The sequence below is a fragment of the Tachyglossus aculeatus genome, chromosome 4 (assembly GCF_015852505.1).
Source record: "Tachyglossus aculeatus isolate mTacAcu1 chromosome 4, mTacAcu1.pri, whole genome shotgun sequence".
Taxonomy (NCBI): Eukaryota; Metazoa; Chordata; class Mammalia; order Monotremata; family Tachyglossidae; genus Tachyglossus; species Tachyglossus aculeatus.
Window position 1 is genome coordinate 126352393 of NC_052069.1, and position 17886 is coordinate 126370278.

The window sequence follows — 17886 nt, forward strand, 5'->3', positions numbered from 1 at the left end:
GCGCGCGCGGCGGCCGCGGCGAACGCAAGATGGCGGCAGCGACTATGGCTCTCGTAAGTGACCCCTCCCCCAAAAAAACCCACCCCACCCCCCGGGAGCCCGGTGCGCAGGATGTCAGGCTGTAGGGCAGAAGGGCCGAGGGAACGATGGCGACTCTTGCGCGTCTCCCTCCTCTGCAGGTGGTTCATCTCTTCGCCTGCATCTGGGGCGGGAGAGGCCGCCTCGCTCTGGAGGGCCCCCGGCGGCGGGACTACGTCTCCCAGCAGCCCCCGCGCGGCAGCGCCCCGGTCCTCTCGGCGTCTTTTTCGCGGTGCACGCTGGGAGCTGTAGTCCTCGTGGCTCTTCGCCGTCGCGGTGCATGCTGGGCTCTGGCGGTTCTGCGACCCCACGGCGTTGCCTGGTGGCTGCATGTGGAGGCGATGGGGCCTACCTGCGGCCTGCATGCTGAGGGAGGGGGTTCGGTTGGCGCCTCCTCGCCCGAATCAGCATCATCATCATCATCATCATCATCAATCGTATTTATTGAGCGCTTACTATGTGCAGAGCGCTGTACTAAGCGCTTGGGAAGTACAAGTTGGCAACATACAGAGACAGTCCCTACCCAACAGTGGGCTCACAGTCTAAAAGGGGGAGACAGAGAACAAAGCCAAACATACCAACAAAATAAAATAAATAGAATAGATAGGTACTAATAAAATAAATAAATAGAGTAATAAATATGTAGAAACATATATACGTATATACAGGTGCTGTGGGGAAGGGAAGGAGGTAAGATGGGGGGGTGGAGAGGGGGACGAGGGGGAGAGGAAGGAAGGGGCTCAGTCTGGGAAGGCCTCCTGGAGGAGGTGAGCTCTCAGCAGGGCCTTGAAGGGAGGAAGAGGGCTAGCTTGATAATAATAGTAATAATAATGATGATGGCATTTGTTAAGCGCTTACTATGTGCAAAGCACTGTTCTAAGCGCTGGGGAGGATGCAAGGTGATCAGGTTGTCCCAGGTGGGAGCCCCATTTTCCAGATGAGGGAACTGAGGCCCAGTGAAGTGACTTACCCAAGGTCACACAGCTGACAAGTAGCAGAGCTGGGATTCAAACCCGGAGGGAGGGGGCGCTTACTGTCCCCGGACCTCCCTCTCTCCCTCCCTCCCTCCTCCCCAAACGGATCCTCGCCGTGCTGCCCCTGCTCCGTTCCCCATGGCTGGAAAAATGGGGGTCCAACCCCTGTTCTCCCTCCGACTTAGGCTGGGAGCCCCATGTCAGGAACGGTCCCTAATCTCCGTGATTAACCGGTTTATTAGAGAAGATCAGGGGACTTTTAGACTGTGAGCCCACTGTTGGGTAGGGAATGTCTCTATATGTTGCCAACTTGTACTTCCCAAGCGCTTAGTACAGTGCTCTGCACACAGTAAGCGCCCAGTAAGTACGATTGATTGATTGATTGAAAGAACGTGGGCTTGGGAGTCAGAGGTCATGGGTTCTAATCCCGGCTCTCCCACATGTCTGCCGTGTGGCCTTGGGCAAGTCACTTCCCTGAGCCTCAGTTCCTTCATCATCATCATCATCAATCGTATTTATTGAGTGCTTACTGTGTGCAGAGCACTGTACTAAGCGCTTGGGAAGTACAAGTTGGCAACACATAGAGACAGTCCCTACCCAGCAGTGGGCTCACAGTCTAAAAGGGGGAGACAGAGAACAAAACCAAACATACTAACAAAATATCTGTAAATTTCATCTGTAAAATGGGGATGAAGACTGTAAGCCCCACGTGGGACAAGGTGATAATAATAATAATAATGATGGCATTTATTAAGCGCTTACTATGTGCAAAGCGCTGTTCTAAGCGCTGGGCAGGTTACAAGGTGATCAGGTTGTCCCACAGAGGGCTCACAGTCTTCACCTTTTAGACTGTGAGCCCACTGTTGGGTAGGGACTGTCTCTATATGTTGCCAACTTGTACTTCCCAAGCGCTTAGTACAGTGCTCTGCACACAGTAAGCGCTCAATAAATACGATTGATTGATTCACCCCCATTTTACAGATGAGGTGACCGATCATCCTGTATCCCCCCCAGCGCTTAGAACAGTGCTTTGCACATCGTAAGTGCTTAACAGATGCCATCATTATTATCATTGTTATTTTAAAAATGGCATTTGTTAAGTGCTTACTATGTGCCAGGCACTGTTCTGAGCGCTGGGGTAGGTACTTCCCAAGCGCTTTGTAGAGTGCCCTGCACACAGTAAGTGTTCAACAAATACGATTGAATGAATGAATCAATCAATCGTACTTATTGAGCACTTACTGTGTGCAGAGCACAGTACTAAGTGCTTGGGAAGTACAAGTTGGCAACATATAGAGACAGTCCCTACCCAGTGAGTGACCGTCAGATTGGACACGGTCCATGTCCCACATGGGGCTCACGGGCTTATCCCCATTTTACAGATGAGATGACCGGGACGCAGTGAAGTGATAGGCTCACAGTCACAGCAGATGAGTGGCGGAATTGGGATTAGAACCCAGGTCCTTCTGACTCTCTGGCCCTGGGCCCTGTCTCTTATTATTACTATCATCCTTTCTATCCCTAAGCCACACTGTTTTTCTATTTTGTGTCTACCCCAATTCTTAGAACAGTGCTCGACACACAGTGAGGGCTTAACAGATATAGTAATGTTTAAATATTTTTAAATACGTATGTATAAATGTGATATAAAGTGGCTCCTTCAGAAATTGAGGCAGATGAAGGGTGATAGGTGTTTGAGGGCAGAGTGACATTTCCCGGGAATTCACCATGGAAAGGGATGCAGGCCTGGAGATACTGAGGCGGGAGAGGGAGAAATCCCTCCAGTATTTCCAGCGGGCCGGACTCATCATCATCAATCGTATTTATTGAGCGCTTACTATGTGCAGAGCACTGTACTAAGCGCTTGGGAAGTACAAATTGGCAACATATAGAGACAGTCCCTACCCAACAGTGGGCTCACAGTCTAAAAGACTCAGCCAGAATCCACCCAGAAGATAGAGAAGGAGGCTCAGCCACCTCATCCAGAGGCCCACCCTGATGACCATCTAGATTGTCCTTCCACCCGAAGGAGAGGGCAGCCGACCGGGCTAGACCCATCTTCCATAAAGCCCTACCACCAGTAGTGCCCTCTTATGCGACCATCACCCAGGTGGCATCTGGAAAGAGTCAGGCAGTCTGGTTTATTGAACGATTACTGTGCGCAGAGCACTGTCCTAAGGGCTTGGGAGAGTCCAATATAACAGTAGAAAAGAGGAAGAGGTGACTGTTAACCTGAGCATCCCAGGCTCCCCTCTTGGCCTCCTCCCCCCCTTCCTAGGCCATGAGCATCCTGAGAAAGTGAGCCTGGTGGGCTTGGAGTTGTGGGGGTGAGGATCTCTCAGGGAAGGCTCTTCATCCCATCCGTGGATCCAGGATGGGGTTTCTTAGAACAAGGCTAGAGAGGGCTTGGACCATCTTTCCTAGGCAGTGGGGCCTAGTAGAGGGCCGGCCGGGGAGTCGGAAGGGCTGGGTTTTGATTCTGGCCGTGCTGCCTGCCTACTGGTCGGCCTTGGGCCAAGTCACTGCACTTCTGGGCCTCAGTTTCCTCGTCTGTTAAATGGGAATTAACAGCGCTCCCTCCTACTTAGACTGTGAGCCCGATGGGCAGGGAACACGCCTGCCGCGCTGATGTATTTTCCTCTCCCAAGGGCATAGTACAGTGCTCTGCTCAGTCAGTGCTAGAAGTAGCGTGGCTCAGTGGCAAGAGCACGGGCTTGGGAGTCCGAGATCGTGAGTTCTAATTCCGACTCCACCACGTGTCAGCTGTGTGACTTTGGGCAAGTCACTTAACTTTTCTGTGCCTCAGTTACCTCATCTGTAAAATGGGGGTTAAGACTGTGAGCCCCACGTGGGACAATCTGATTACGTTGTATCTACCCCAGCATTTAGAACAGTGCTTGGCACATAGTAAGCGCTTACCAAGTACCATCATTATTATTATTGGTTCATTGGTGTGGAAGTGCTTTGGGGAAATAAGCTGGTGGGTAGGAAATGTGTCTACTAACTCTGTTTTTACTCTCCCAAGTGCTTAGTACAGTGCTCTGCACGTAGCGCTCAGCGAACACCATTGATGATGATATAGGCCAGGGCTGTGTCTTATCTCTGTATATTGTCCCTACCTCAGTGCTTTGTTCAGGACCCGACACGTGGTAAGCAATGAAGTACCACAGTTTAAGCTCCTTATGGGCGGGTAATGTGTCTACTGACCCTATTGCATTTCCCTCTCCCGAGCGTCTTCTTCAGTGGTCTGCATTCATTAAGCGCTCAATAAATGCTATTGTTTGAAACCATTTTTGTCCATGCACACTTGCGTCCCGACATCGTTTCTGAAGCAAAGCAGTTTTATCCATTTTCACTTTACTCCTTCCCAATGCCTATCGTGAGGGGACAGGGTTGGCCAGAGTGAACGAATCCAAATGATAGAGAAGCGACATGGCCTAGTGGATAGAACCCAGGCCCAGGAATCACAGGGACCTGGGTTCTAATTCTGGTCCTGCTGCTTGTCTGCCGTGTCCTTGGGCAAGTCAGTTCCCTTCTCTGTGCCTCATTTACCTCATCTGTAAAATGGGGGTTAAGACTGTGAGCCCCACGTGGGACAATCTGATTACGTTGTATCTACCCCAGCATTTAGAACAGTGCTTGGCACATAGTAAGCGCTTACCAAGTACCATCATTATTATTATTGGTTCATTGGTGTGGAAGTGCTTTGGGGAAATAAGCTGGTGGGTAGGAAATGTGTCTACTAACTCTGTTTTTACTCTCCCAAGTGCTTAGTACAGTGCTCTGCACGTAGCGCTCAGCGAACACCATTGATGATGATATAGGCCAGGGCTGTGTCTTATCTCTGTATATTGTCCCTACCTCAGTGCTTTGTTCAGGACCCGACACGTGGTAAGCAATGAAGTACCACAGTTTAAGCTCCTTATGGGCGGGTAATGTGTCTACTGACCCTATTGCATTTCCCTCTCCCGAGCGTCTTCTTCAGTGGTCTGCATTCATTAAGCGCTCAATAAATGCTATTGTTTGAAACCATTTTTGTCCATGCACACTTGCGTCCCGACATCGTTTCTGAAGCAAAGCAGTTTTATCCATTTTCACTTTACTCCTTCCCAATGCCTATCGTGAGGGGACAGGGTTGGCCAGAGTGAACGAATCCAAATGATAGAGAAGCGACATGGCCTAGTGGATAGAACCCAGGCCCAGGAATCACAGGGACCTGGGTTCTAATTCTGGTCCTGCTGCTTGTCTGCCGTGTCCTTGGGCAAGTCAGTTCCCTTCTCTGTGCCTCATTTACCTTATCTGTAAAATGGGGATGAAGACTGTACCCTATGTGGGACATGGACTATGTCCAACCTGATTTCCCACACATACCCCAGTGCTTAGTACAGTGCTGGGCACATAGCGCTTAACAGACAGCAAAGCATCTCTGTCTCAGGCTGAGAATCTGAAACCGAGAGTGTTTTTCGGTCCCTGCCTTGGGTGAATGGGCAGCTCCGGGCAGGCGTTTTCTCTGCCCTTTGCCCATCTGTTCCCCCTCTGGCTTGTAAAGGGGCTGTGTGACCTAATGGAGAGAGCTCAGGCCTGGTGAGCCCACTGTTGGGTAGGGCCTGTCTCTATACGTTGCCAACTTGTACTTCCCAAGCGCTTAGTACAGTGCTCTGCTCACAGTAAGCGCTCAGTAAATATGATTGATTGATTGACCTGGCTCCTCTCCTTGTCTTATTCATATTAATGTCTGTCTCCCCCTCCAGACTGTAAGCTCCTTATGGGCAGAAAACATCTATGTTAATTCCGTTGTATTGTACTCTCCCAAGTGCTTAGTACAGTGCTTTTCACATAGTAAGTGCTTAGCGAGTACTGCTGTTGTTCATTCATTCATTCAATCGTATTTATTGAGCGCTTACTGTGTGCAGAGCACTGTACTAAGCGCTTGGGAAGTACAAGTTGGCAACATATAGAGACGGTCCCTACCCAACAGAGGGCTCACAGTCCAGAAGGCGGAGACAGAGAACAAAACAAAACATATTAACAAAATAAAATAAATAGAATAAATATGTACAAATAAAATAGAGTAATAAATACATACAAACATATATATATGTATATATATATACACATATATACATATATATATGTATATATGCACATATATATCTCTCCTCGACGCTGCCAACCTCTTGCTTCACCTCACCTCACCCACTCACCAACTTGGTCATACCCTCGACCTCATCATCTCCTACCGCTGCACTGTGTCCACCCTCACCAACTCTGAATTCCCTCTCTCTCATCATAATCTTCTCACCTGCCTCCTCACTCACACTCCTTTCCCCTGTAAATCCAAATTACTCCCTCACAGAGATCTCTGCTCTCTTGACCCCATCCATCTTTCTGAGCGCCTCACACCCCACCTCGCCTCTCTCTCCTCTCTACCCAGTCTTGATGATCAGATTACTGCTCTCAACTCTACCCTTTCTACTCAGCTAGACTCACTCGCTCCCCTTTCCCTTCGCTGCTCTCGTACCACTAACCCATAGCCCTGGATCACTGCCACTGTCCGGCTCCTTCGCTCTTATGCTCGAGCTGCCGAACGCTGCTGGCGAAAGTCTAAACACCATGCCAACCTCGTTCACTTCAAGTTTATCCTTTCCTGCCTTAACTCAGCCCTCTCCTCTGCCAGACAAAACTATTTCTCCTCCCTTATTGACACCCATGCCCATCATCCCCCCCAGCTCTTCTGTACATTCAACTCCATTCTCAGGCCCCCGGTTCCTCCCCCCTCCTCCTTCCCTCACCCCCAACGATCTGGCCTCCTACTTCATTAACAAAATTAAATCCATCAGGTCCGACCTCCCCAAAGTCACTCCTCCCCCACCTTCGCCAACCTCCCTCCTCTCAACCGTCTCCGCTACTCTCCCATCCTTCCCAGCAGTATCCTCAGAGGAGCTCTCCTCCCTCCTCTCAAGTGCTACTCCGGCCACCTGTGCTTCTGACCCCATTCCCTCTCATCTCATGAAATCTCTCGCTCCATCTCTTCTCCCCTCCTTAACTTACATCTTCAACCGCTCACTCTCCACTGGTTTCTTCCCCTCTGCCTTCAAACATGCCCATGTCTCTCCCATCCTAAAAAAACCCTCTCTTGACCCCACCTCACCTTCTAGTTATCGCCCCATAACCCTCCTACCATTCCTTTCCAAAATCCTTGAACAAGTTGTCTACACGCGCTGCCTCGAATTCCTCAGCACCAACTCTCTCCTCGACTCCCTCCAGTCTGGCTTCCGTCCCCTACATTCCACGGAAACTGCCCTCTCAGTGGTCACCAATGACCTCCTGCTTGCCAAATCCAATGGCTCATATTCTATCCTACTCCTCTTCGACCTCTCAGCTGCCTTCGACACTGTGGACCGCCCCCTTCTCAACACGCTATCCGACCTTGGCTTCACAGACTCCGTCCTCTCCTGGTTCTCCCCTTATCTCTCCAGTCATTCATTCTCAGTCTCTTTTGCAGGCTTCTCCTCCCCCTCCCATCCCCTTACTGTGGGGGTTCCCCAAGGTTCAGTGCTTGGTCCCCTTCTGTTCTCGATCTACACTCACTCCCTTGGTGACCTCATTCACTCCCGTGGTTTCAACTATCATCTCTACACTGATGACACCCAGATCTACATCTCTGCCCCTGCTCTCTCCCCCTCTCTCTAGGCTCGCATCTCCTCCTGCCTTCAGGACATCTCCATCTGGATGTCTGCCCGCCACCTAAAACTCAACATGTCCAAGACTGAACTCCTTGTCTTCCCTCCCAAACCCTGCCCTCTCCCCGACTTTCCCATCTCTGTTGACGGCACTACCATCCTTCCCGTCTCACAATCCCGCAACCTTGGTGTCATCCTCGACTCAGCTCTGCCTTCAGGACATCTCCATCTGGATGTCTGCCCGCCACCTAAAGCTCAACATGTCGAAGACTGAACTCCTCGTCTTCCCTCCCAAACCTTGTCCTCTCCCTGACTTTCCCATCTCTGTTGGCGGCACTACCATCCTTCCCGTCTCACAAGCCCGCAAGCTTGGTGTCATCCTCGACTCCGCTCTCTCATTCACCCCTCACATCCAAGCCGTCACCAAAACCTGCCGGTCTCAGCTCCGCAACATTGCCAAGATCCGCCCTTTCCTCTCCATCCAAACCGCTACCCTGCTCGTTCAAGCTCTCATCCTATCCCTTCTGGACTTCTGTATCAGCCTTCTCTCTGATCTCCCATCCTCGTGTCTCTCCCTACTTCAATCCATACTTCATGCTGCTGCCCGGATTGTCTTTGTCCAGCAACGCTCTGGGCATGTTACTCCCCTCCTCAAAAATCTCCAGTGGCTACCAATCAGTCTGCGCTTCAGGCAGAAACTCCTCACCCTGGGCTTCAAGGCTGTCCATCACCTCGCCCCCTCCTACCTCACCTCCCTTCTCTCCTTCTGCAGCCCACCCCGCACCCTCTGCTTCTCTGCCGCTAATCTCCTCACCATACCTCGTTCTCGCCTGTCCCGCCATCGACCCCCAACCCACGTCCTCCCCTGGGCCTGGAATGCGCTCCCTCTGCCCATCCGCCAAGCTAGCTCTCTTCCTCCCTTCAAGGCCCTACTGAGAGCTCACCTCCTCCAGGAGGCCTTCCCAGACTGAGCCCCTTCCTTCCTCTCCCCCTCGTCACCCTCTTCATCCCCCACATCTTACCTCCTTCCCTTCCCCACAGCACCTGTATATATGTATATATGTTTGTACATATTTATTACTCTATTTATTTTACTTGTACATATCTATTCTATTTATTTTATTTTGTTAGTATGTTTGGTTTTGTTCTCTGTCTCCCCCTTCTAGACTGTGAGCCCACTGGTGGGTAGGGACTGTCTCTATAGGTTGCCAACTTGTACTTCCCAAGTGCTTAGTACAGTGCTCTGCACACAGTAAGCGCTCAATAAATACGATTGATTGATTGATTGTAAAGGTTGGGAATATAGCATCCCGGTGAGCCTGGCTCTGAGTGGGGGGCTTGCAGGATTCCAGGACGGTGGTCGGGTTAACTCAGCCCAGCCCCTGTCCCCAGAGCTAGGCCAGGAGGCCGCGGGAGACATTGCAGTGACCCTTAGAAAGATCCCGGAGCCTGTTTGAGTCGGGGAGGGCTCCAAAGGGCCCCATCTCGTTGAAATGTAGAGTGACTCTCAACCTGGGGCCTGGGCCATCTCGTGCTCGTCCCGTGTTGGGTTAAGGGGAAACGAAGAGGCCTTAGATCTTGGAGAGCTGTTGTCCTAGAGGCGGTGGCATGGAGCAGCGTGGCCCAGTGGATAGTGCACAGGCCTGGGATTCTCAAAGACCTGGGTTCTTATCCCGGCTCCACCACTTGTCTGTTGCGTGACTGTAGGCAAGGTGCTTCACATGTTTGTGCCTCAGTTCCTTCACCTGTAAAGTGGGGATTGAGATTGTGAGCTCCCTGTGGGACAGGGACTGTGTCCAACCCGATTAGCTTGTATCTACCCTAGCACTTAGTATAGCACCTGGCACAGAGTGTAAATAATACTATACAGCATAAAAATAAGACCTAGTCGTGAAAGGGCTCCCAGAGACTTTCTCGACGGCCACCGCCCCCTCCCCGCCATGTTTCCTGACGAGGGGAAGTGGAGCCTCGTAGTGGAAGGTCACCCCTCTTCCCCCCGCTGCCGCCGATTGGGCTTTATCGAGATGCCCCCATGCCTCCTCCCCCCCGATTCTTGTGGAGCTTGGAAGAGGCTTTGCGCACCAGTAGCCTTGCGTGCAGGCGAAGGCTGCCCCCGGGGGGGAGAGCCTTGGTCTCTCCTAGCGACCGGCCTCCTCCTTTGGGCCTCCCGGCCCCGAGGGTCTCCCCCGGGCTCAGAGGTGCCCGCGACGCCCTTCGTGTCAGGGCTGTGGCTGACTCCGAGGCCGCGGGCCGATGCCACGGGGGTGGACCTGCTCGGGCGGCCCGCAGCAAAGGTGAGCCGGGGGGGGGCACGTCGGGGCAGGGTGGGCCAGGGACCTGACGTCCGGAAGTCCTCCGGGCCGGTGGGCGATGGCAGAGGCCCCGCTGGCCTCCGGTCTCGAGTTCCGCTGGATCTCCGGGCTAGCTCTCGCTGGATGGAAGAGCTGTGCCCCGCGGGGATCCTGGGAATCAGACTGGCGAGCTTCGCTTCTGCCCGACTAAGAGAAAGCTATGACTGGCAGTGGGCGAGATCAGGCCTCGCTAATCCTTTGGGGTCTTTTGAGGACAATTAGCAGATGGGTATTGCGGGGGACATACTAGGCGTGATCATGGATTTAGGCTTTCGGAAGGTCTTTGACGAGGCCTCATACCAAAGGTTTTTAAAAAAAACGGATAATGGAACGAGAAGGAATGTTCTGGCACAGCATAGCGGCTAGAGCACAGACCTGGGAGTCAAAAGGTCAGGGGTTCTGATCCCGGCTCCGCTACTTGTCTGCTGTGTGACCTTGGGCAAGTCACTTCACTTCTCTGCGCCTCAGTTATCTCATTTGTAAAATGGGGATTGAGACTGTTAGCCCCACGTGAGACAGGGACTGTGCCCGTCCCGCTGTCGACCCCCAGCCCATGTCATCCCCCTGGCCTGCGATGCCCTCCCTCCACAAATCCGCCAAGCTAGCTGTCTTCCTTCAAAGCCCTACTGAGAGCTCACCTCCTCCAGGAGGCCTTCCCAGACTGAGCCCCCTCCTTCCCCTCCCTCGCCTCTCTCTCCCCATCCCCTCGCCTTACCTCCTTCCCCTCCCCACAGCACCTGTATATATGTATATATGTTTGTATGTATTTATTACTCTATTTATTTGACTTGTACATATTTATTCTATTTATTTTATTTTGTTAATATGTTTTGTTTTGTTGCCTGTCTCCCCCTTCCAGACTGTGAGCCCGCTGTTGGGTAGGGACCGTCTCTATATGTTGCCTACTTGTACTTCCCAAGCACTTAGTACAGTGCTCTGCACACAGTAAGCGCTCAATAAATACGATTGAATGAATGAATGAATTTGCTTGTATCCACCGCAGTGCTTAGTACAATGCCTTGTGTACGCATTAAGCGCTTAACAAATACCACGATTATTCTGGCCCAGTCGGACAGCTTCTACACTTATCCTAATTGTTCTCGACCTCTCAGCTGCCTTGGACACTGTCGACCATCCCCTTCTCCTGGAAAGTTTGTCCTGCCTTGGCTTCGCTGACACTGTCCTCTCTCGGTTCTCTTTTCTCTCCGGTTGCTCCTTCTCAGTCTCTGTCAAGGGCTCCTCCTCTGCCTCCCACCCTCTGTCAATGGGGGTCCTTCAAGGCTCAGTTCTGGGTCCCCTTCTATTCTTCACCTGCATCCAATCCCTTGGAGGGCTTACTCTCCCCCACCTCTTCAGCTACCACCTCTTATTATTCTTATTATTCCCAAATCTGCAGTCTCGCGTTTTCTCCTGCCTTTTGGACGTCTCTACCTGGATGTCCCACCAACACCTCAAACTTAACATGTCCAAAACAGAAACTCCACCTTCCCACCCAAACCTGCCCTCCCCTGTCTTTCACATCACTGTAGGCAATAGCACTCCCCTCCATATCTCACAAGCCCGTAACCTTGGTGCTGTCCTCAACTCATCTCTCATTCAACCCACATATTCGATCTGTCCCCAAATCCTGTCGGTTCTGTCTTCACCACATTGCTAAAATCCTTCCTCCTCCCTGCATCCAAACTGTTACCAAGGTGATCCCAGCACTTATCTTATTCATTCATTCATTCATTCAGTCGTATTTATTGAGCGCTTACTGTGTGCAGAGCACTGTACTAAGCACTTGGGAAGTACAAGTTGGCAACGTATAGAGACGGTCCCTACCCAACAGTGGGCTCACAGTCTAGAAGGGCGAGACAGAGAACACAACAAAACATATTAACAAAATAAAATAAATAGAATATGTACAAGTAAAATAGAGTAATAAATACGTACAAACATATATATATTCATTCATTCATTCAATCGTATTGAGCGCTTACTGTGTGCAGAACACTGTACTAAGCTCTTGGGAAGTCCAAGTTGGCAACATATAGAGACGGCTCCCTACCCAACAGTGGGCTCACAGTCTAGAAGGAGGAGACAGACAACAAAACATATTAACAAAATAAAATAAATAGAATATGTACAAGTAAAATAGAGTAATAAATACATACACACATATATATACATACATATATAGAGATTCGATACCCGTTTTCGTTCCTGCTTAGACAGAGCCCCGTATGGGACCCGGCCAGTGTCCGACCTGATTTATGGCATCTCTGGCCCAACGCTTGGCACCTAGGAAGGGCTTAACAAAGACGGCAATTATTATGGATTACGACCCGGCCCAGGTGGGCAGGGGCCTGCGTAGCCCTGGATTTTATCCTGCTTCTCAGATGGGCACTGAATTTGGGCAGGGGCGGGTGGGGGGCGGTCCGGATGAGGTCACTGGTTTGGGAGCCGGGGGCTGCTGCAGATATCGTGTCCCCCCTACCCCGGTCAGCATCCCCCCAGCCCCGGCTCACCGCGGCTTCGAATATCCCACCTTACTACTGCATCAGCCTCCTCAATGACCTCCTGACCTATCTCTCCCCACTCCAGTCCATACTTCACTCTGCTGCATGCATCATTTCTTGGAAGCAAAAAAATTCGGTCCATGTCCTCCCACTCAAGAACCTCCTGTGATTGCCTACCAAGCTCTGCGTCGAACAGAAACTCCTTACCATTGGCTTTAAAGTCCTCAATCAGCTCACTCGCTCCTACCTCACCGATCTACTACTGGCCTGTCTGCCAGCTTCTTCACTCTACCCCGATCTCATCTATCTCGCCGCCGACTCTTTTCCCACGTCCCCCTGCTAGCCTGAAACTCCGTCCCTCCCCCTCCATTTACACGAGACCACCGCTCTTCCCACCTTCAAAGCCTTACTAAGGTCGTGTCTCCTCCAAGAGGCCTTCCCCGACCAAACCCTCTTTACCCCGGCTCCCTCTCCCTTCTGCATCATCTGTGCAGTTGGATTTGTGACCTTTTAGCGTTTGATATTTGCCCCATCCTCAACCCCATAGCACTTAGATACATATATTTAAGTTATTTACTGTCAATTATTTACTAATATCTGTTTCCCCCTCTAGGCGGAAAACCTGTGGGCAACAGCTTGTTGTCTGCCAACTCTGTTGTATTGTACTCTCCTAAGCACTTAGTACAGTGCTCTGCTCGTAGTGAGTGCTCAATAAATACCACTGATGATGATTTTGGTGAATGTTTGTTATTGGAGGTGTTAGAGAAGCTGCATAGCCTAGAGGGAAGAGCATGGGCCCCGGAGTCAGGGGACCTGGGTTCTAATCCTGGCCGTACCAATCGCTTGATGTGTGACCCTGGATAAGTCACTACACTGCTCAGGGCCTCAGTTTCGTCAAATGTAAAATGAGAGTAAATTCCTGTTCTCCCTTCTACTTAGACCGTGAGCCCCATGCAGGGCAGGGACTGTGTTCAACCTGATTAACTTGTACCTACTCCAACGCTTAGAACAGTGTTTGACACATAGTAGGCTCCTAACAAATACCATAAAAAAAAGTAAACTCAGGGTTCCCCTGAGACGGGGTGGCTTTTCCATACGGATGAAACATGTTGGAGGCTTTTTGATGTTGTGTCCCAGCCTGTCTTTCGTGGTCTATCGCCTGCCTTCACTAACCTTGGGAGAAGCAGTGTGGTCTAACCTGGCAGTCAGAAGGACCTGAGTCCAGTGGGTGAGGAAAAGGCGCGGGGGCCGGGTTCGGTTCTAGGCTCGGAGCCGGTCCGGTGGTGGCTGAGGCGAAAGGGAGCTATGAGGCCAGAGGTTTCTGAGGGCGAGGTGGGGGAAAGAAGTTGGGGGAAAGGTAGGACCTACGGCCGAGAGCATTTTTGGCAGCCTTGGGACCAGGGAAAGAAAGCATCCGACGTGTTCCGTCTGCAAGAGTCGTTCTCCAAGCCATTGTACACCCGTCCCGGGGCCGGGAGCGGACACACCCGGCTGGACAGACTCCCAGTGGAGCCGTGGCGAACTTGGTCGGGTCCGCAGGGGGCAGCGGGTAGGACGCTTTGGATGACCGGGTGACTTCCTGAGGCGAGGGGTGGGGGTAATCCGCTCCCGGGGGCTTCCTCCCCGCTGGCCTGCGGGAGCACATCCGGTTGGGGAGCGACAGGAGGTCGGCGACCATGGAGTGGGGGCGGGGCTGGCGGAAGCTGTCGGCTGTTCTCGGGGTGGGGGGGCAGCGCCACAGGCCTCCCGACCCTTTCTGAAAACGAAGATTGGTCTTCCGGGGCCGGGACGTCACAGGCCATGCCGTCCCTGTGGCACCTCCGCGGGGAGAAGCCCCTGCTAGGGGCGTTTCTGGACGTATGAGGCAGGCTCCAAGCCAGTTTTCCCATCAGCTAATCATTTAGAACCTTTTAGACTGTGAGCCCACTGTTGGGTAGGGACTGTCTCTATGTGTTGCCAACTTGTACTTCCCAAGCGCTTAGTACAGTGCTCTGCTCACAGTAAGCGCTCAATAAATACGATTGATTGATTGATTTTGGCCAGGGTGGGCAGGGCAAGGGCGGACCACCGACCAGCCTAGGTTTCCTGACCGGGCCCTCTGGCTCCAGAGCCAGCCAGCAGGTCAGCAGGCTCAAACTTGGGGTTCTGAAAGACTGGCTGCTCCTGGTTTGTTGGCCAGCACATGCGGTTAATAATGACAATACCACTACTAATGATAATCATAATTGTGGCACTTGTTGAGCGCTTACCATGTGCCAAGTACTGTATTAAGCACCAGGGTGGATACAAGAAAACTGGAATGGACACAGTCCCTGTCCCACATGGAGTTCACAGTATTAACCCCCATTTTACAGATGAGGTAACTGAGACCCAGTAAAGTGGCGTGCCCTAAGTCACAAGCACACAAATGGCAGAGCTGGGATGAGAATCCAGGTCCTACCGATTCCCAGGTCGTGCTCCGTCCCCTAGGCCAAGCTGGTTCTTCCATAATGCGTACTTTGGCCCCGTGTTTTGGCCAGCATAAGCCGTCCTTCCGAGCCCGTGCCCCTGGAGCCAGGAGCCGTAGGGAGGCCCGGTTGGGATCACGGAGGCGGCGGCAGTCCGGGGATGTGCCCTGGAAAGAAAGTGTTCCTCGGCGCGGGGTTCATTAAGAACGTGATGACACAGGGCTTATCAAAAATATGACACCCCCAGTGTCAAATGGAGATTCCCGGGGAGCCCTACATGGGATGGGGGCTGGGACTGGTCCCATTGTATCTCATCGACTGATAGGCAGTGTGGGATAGTGGATAGAGCGTGGCCCTGGGAGTCAGAAAGGACCTGGGTTCTAATCCGGCTCTGCCACTTGTCTGCCGCGTGACCTTGGGCGTGTCACTTAATGTCTCCGTGCCTCAGTTACCTCACCTGTAAAATGGGGATCAAGACTGTGAGCCCCACGTGAGACAGAGATTGTGTCCAACCCGATTTGCTTGGACCCACCCCAGCCCTTACTACAGTACCCACCACATAGTAGGCACTTAAATACCATTGGCATTATTATGATTAGGAGAGCTGAATGTTCTCGTTGCTCCGCTCCTCATAAGCACTCAGTAAATACGATTGATCGATTGATTGGTATGGCAGAGTTAGAGGGCCCACCCAAGGCAAGCGATTGACCAGGCTCTCAAGAAACACCCATCTGATTCCCTCCGGGGGCATGGGTTCTCTGCCCCGGAGGTTTCTTGGGCCCTGGGCAGGCTCGTGATGGGGGTTGGTGGTTTCAGGGAGATGGTGAAAGAGGATAGGAAAATTTCCACCCTTACATTCAGGATTTTCTAGTCCTGTCCTAGGTAGGCCCAAGGTTTGAAGGAAGGAAACCAGGGTCCCTGACGATTTGGAGGGCGGTAACGAGGGAGGTGAGTTGCTGTATTCAGTTGTCCAGGCCGGCTGTGCAAATTGAGGAAGGAATGCTCAGCACCCTAGCATTGTCGGTATCCCCCCTATGCCCTACTCCGGCCACCTTCCTTCCAGGAGCCAGGCAAGAGAGCATATGCTCTGCACATAGTAAGCGCTCAATAAATACGATTGATTGATTTATTCCCCCTCTGCCTGAAAAGCCTGGAGGCACCCTGGATTATGTGTGCTAAAGGGCCGGATCTGCCCGCCTACCTGTCCTGCCCGCCCTGCCCTTCCCCGGTTCTGCTGCTGGAGTGGGATTTGTGGGGAGCCAAGAGGAAGAATTGCCATATTCGTTAAACACAGTAAGCGCTCAATAAATACAATTGATTGAATGAATGTTAAGCTCTTAGTATGTGCCAGGCACCGTACTAAGAGCTGGGGTGGATCTGAGCAAATTGGATTGGACACAGTCCCCGTCTCATGTGGGGCTCACAGTCTTCATCCCCATTTCTAGACTGTGAGCCCACTGTTGGGTAGGGAACGTCTCTATATGTTGCCAACTTGTACTTCCCAAGCGCTTAGTACAGTGCTCTGCTCAATAAATACGACTGATTGATTGATTTCACACTCGGCCACGCTGCGTCTTGTGTTGTTGGGAGACTGGTGGCCCTTGAGCTGGGGAGTTTGGGACCCACCACCCATCCTGTGTCCTAGATCTCCCGGCCCGTCTGCCTTGGGGAGAAGGGGAGGGGAGGGGGATGCTGCAGGGTCAGCAGCATCTTGCCGTTCCCTGTTACCCTGCTGGGAAGAGTGAATTCCTGCCTCATCCCTGCCACTACCGAGGGGATGCACCAAAGGAGAGGCGCGCAAGAGAGAGATCTCAAGCCCGGCCGTGCATGTTGCCTGCCCTGGGGCAGGTGGTGTGAGTCCCCGGGGCTTGGCTACCACTTCTGCTGGACTAATCCCGACTGGATTACTGCATCAGCCTCCTCTCTGATCTCCCATTCTCCTGTCTCTCCACACTTCAGTCTATACTTCACACTGCTGCCCGGATCATCTTTGTGCAGAAACGCTCTGGGCATGTTACTCCCCTCCTCAAAAATCTCCAGTGGCTACCAATCAATCTGCGCATCAGGCAGAAACTCCTCACCCTCGGCTTCAAGGCTCTCCATCACCTCGCCCCCTCCTACCTCACCTCCCTTCTTTCCTTCCACAGTCCAGCCCACACCCTCCGCTCCTCTGCCGCTAACCTCCTCACTGTGCCTCATTCTCGCCTGTCCCGCCGCCAACCACCGGCCCACATCTTCCCCCTGGCCTGGAATGCCCTCCCTCCACACATCTGCCAAGCTAGCTCTCTTCTTCCCTTCAAAGCCCTACTGAGAGCTCACCTCCTCCAAGAGGCCTTCCCAGACTGAGCCCCCTCCTTCCTCTACCCCTCCTGCCCCTCCCCATCCCCCCTGCCCTACCTCCTTCCCCTCCTCTATTTTACTTGTACATATTTACTATTCTATTTATTTTATTTTGTTAATATGTTTTGTTTTGTTGTCTGTCTCCCCCTTCTAGACTGTGAGACCGCTGTTGGATAGGGACCGTCTCTATATGTTGCCAACTTGTACTGCCCAAGCGCTTAGTACAGTGCTCTGCACACAGTAAGCGCTCAATAAATGCGATTGAATGAATGAATGCTGGTGCCTTGGGGTTGACTGGCTGGGCCAGAGCCAAACCCAGAGGTCTGGGAAGATTGGGTCTGGCCCCATATTATATCGGGAATGCTCCACTTGATCTATCAGTCGTATTTATCGCTTGCCTACTGCTCGGGAGAATCCAGTATAACAGAGTTGGTAGACATGCCCCTTGCCTACAAGGAGCTTGCAGTCTAGAGAAGGAGAATACTTGCCTGGAATCTTTCACCCCCAGGTTG

General features: G+C 52.1%; 1 protein-coding gene across 4 annotated transcripts in view; it reads left to right on the top strand.

The window, feature by feature from the left end:
* The window catches only part of PUF60 (poly(U) binding splicing factor 60), a 34411-nt gene continuing 16525 nt past the window's right edge, over positions 1–17886 (top strand). For all 4 annotated transcript variants that reach the window (XM_038745527.1, XM_038745528.1, XM_038745529.1 and 1 more), the window contains exon 1: positions 1–53. In XM_038745527.1, the coding sequence (XP_038601455.1) occupies positions 30–53 (24 nt within the window). In that variant the 5' untranslated portion in view covers positions 1–29. The remainder of the gene's footprint in view (positions 54–17886) is intronic.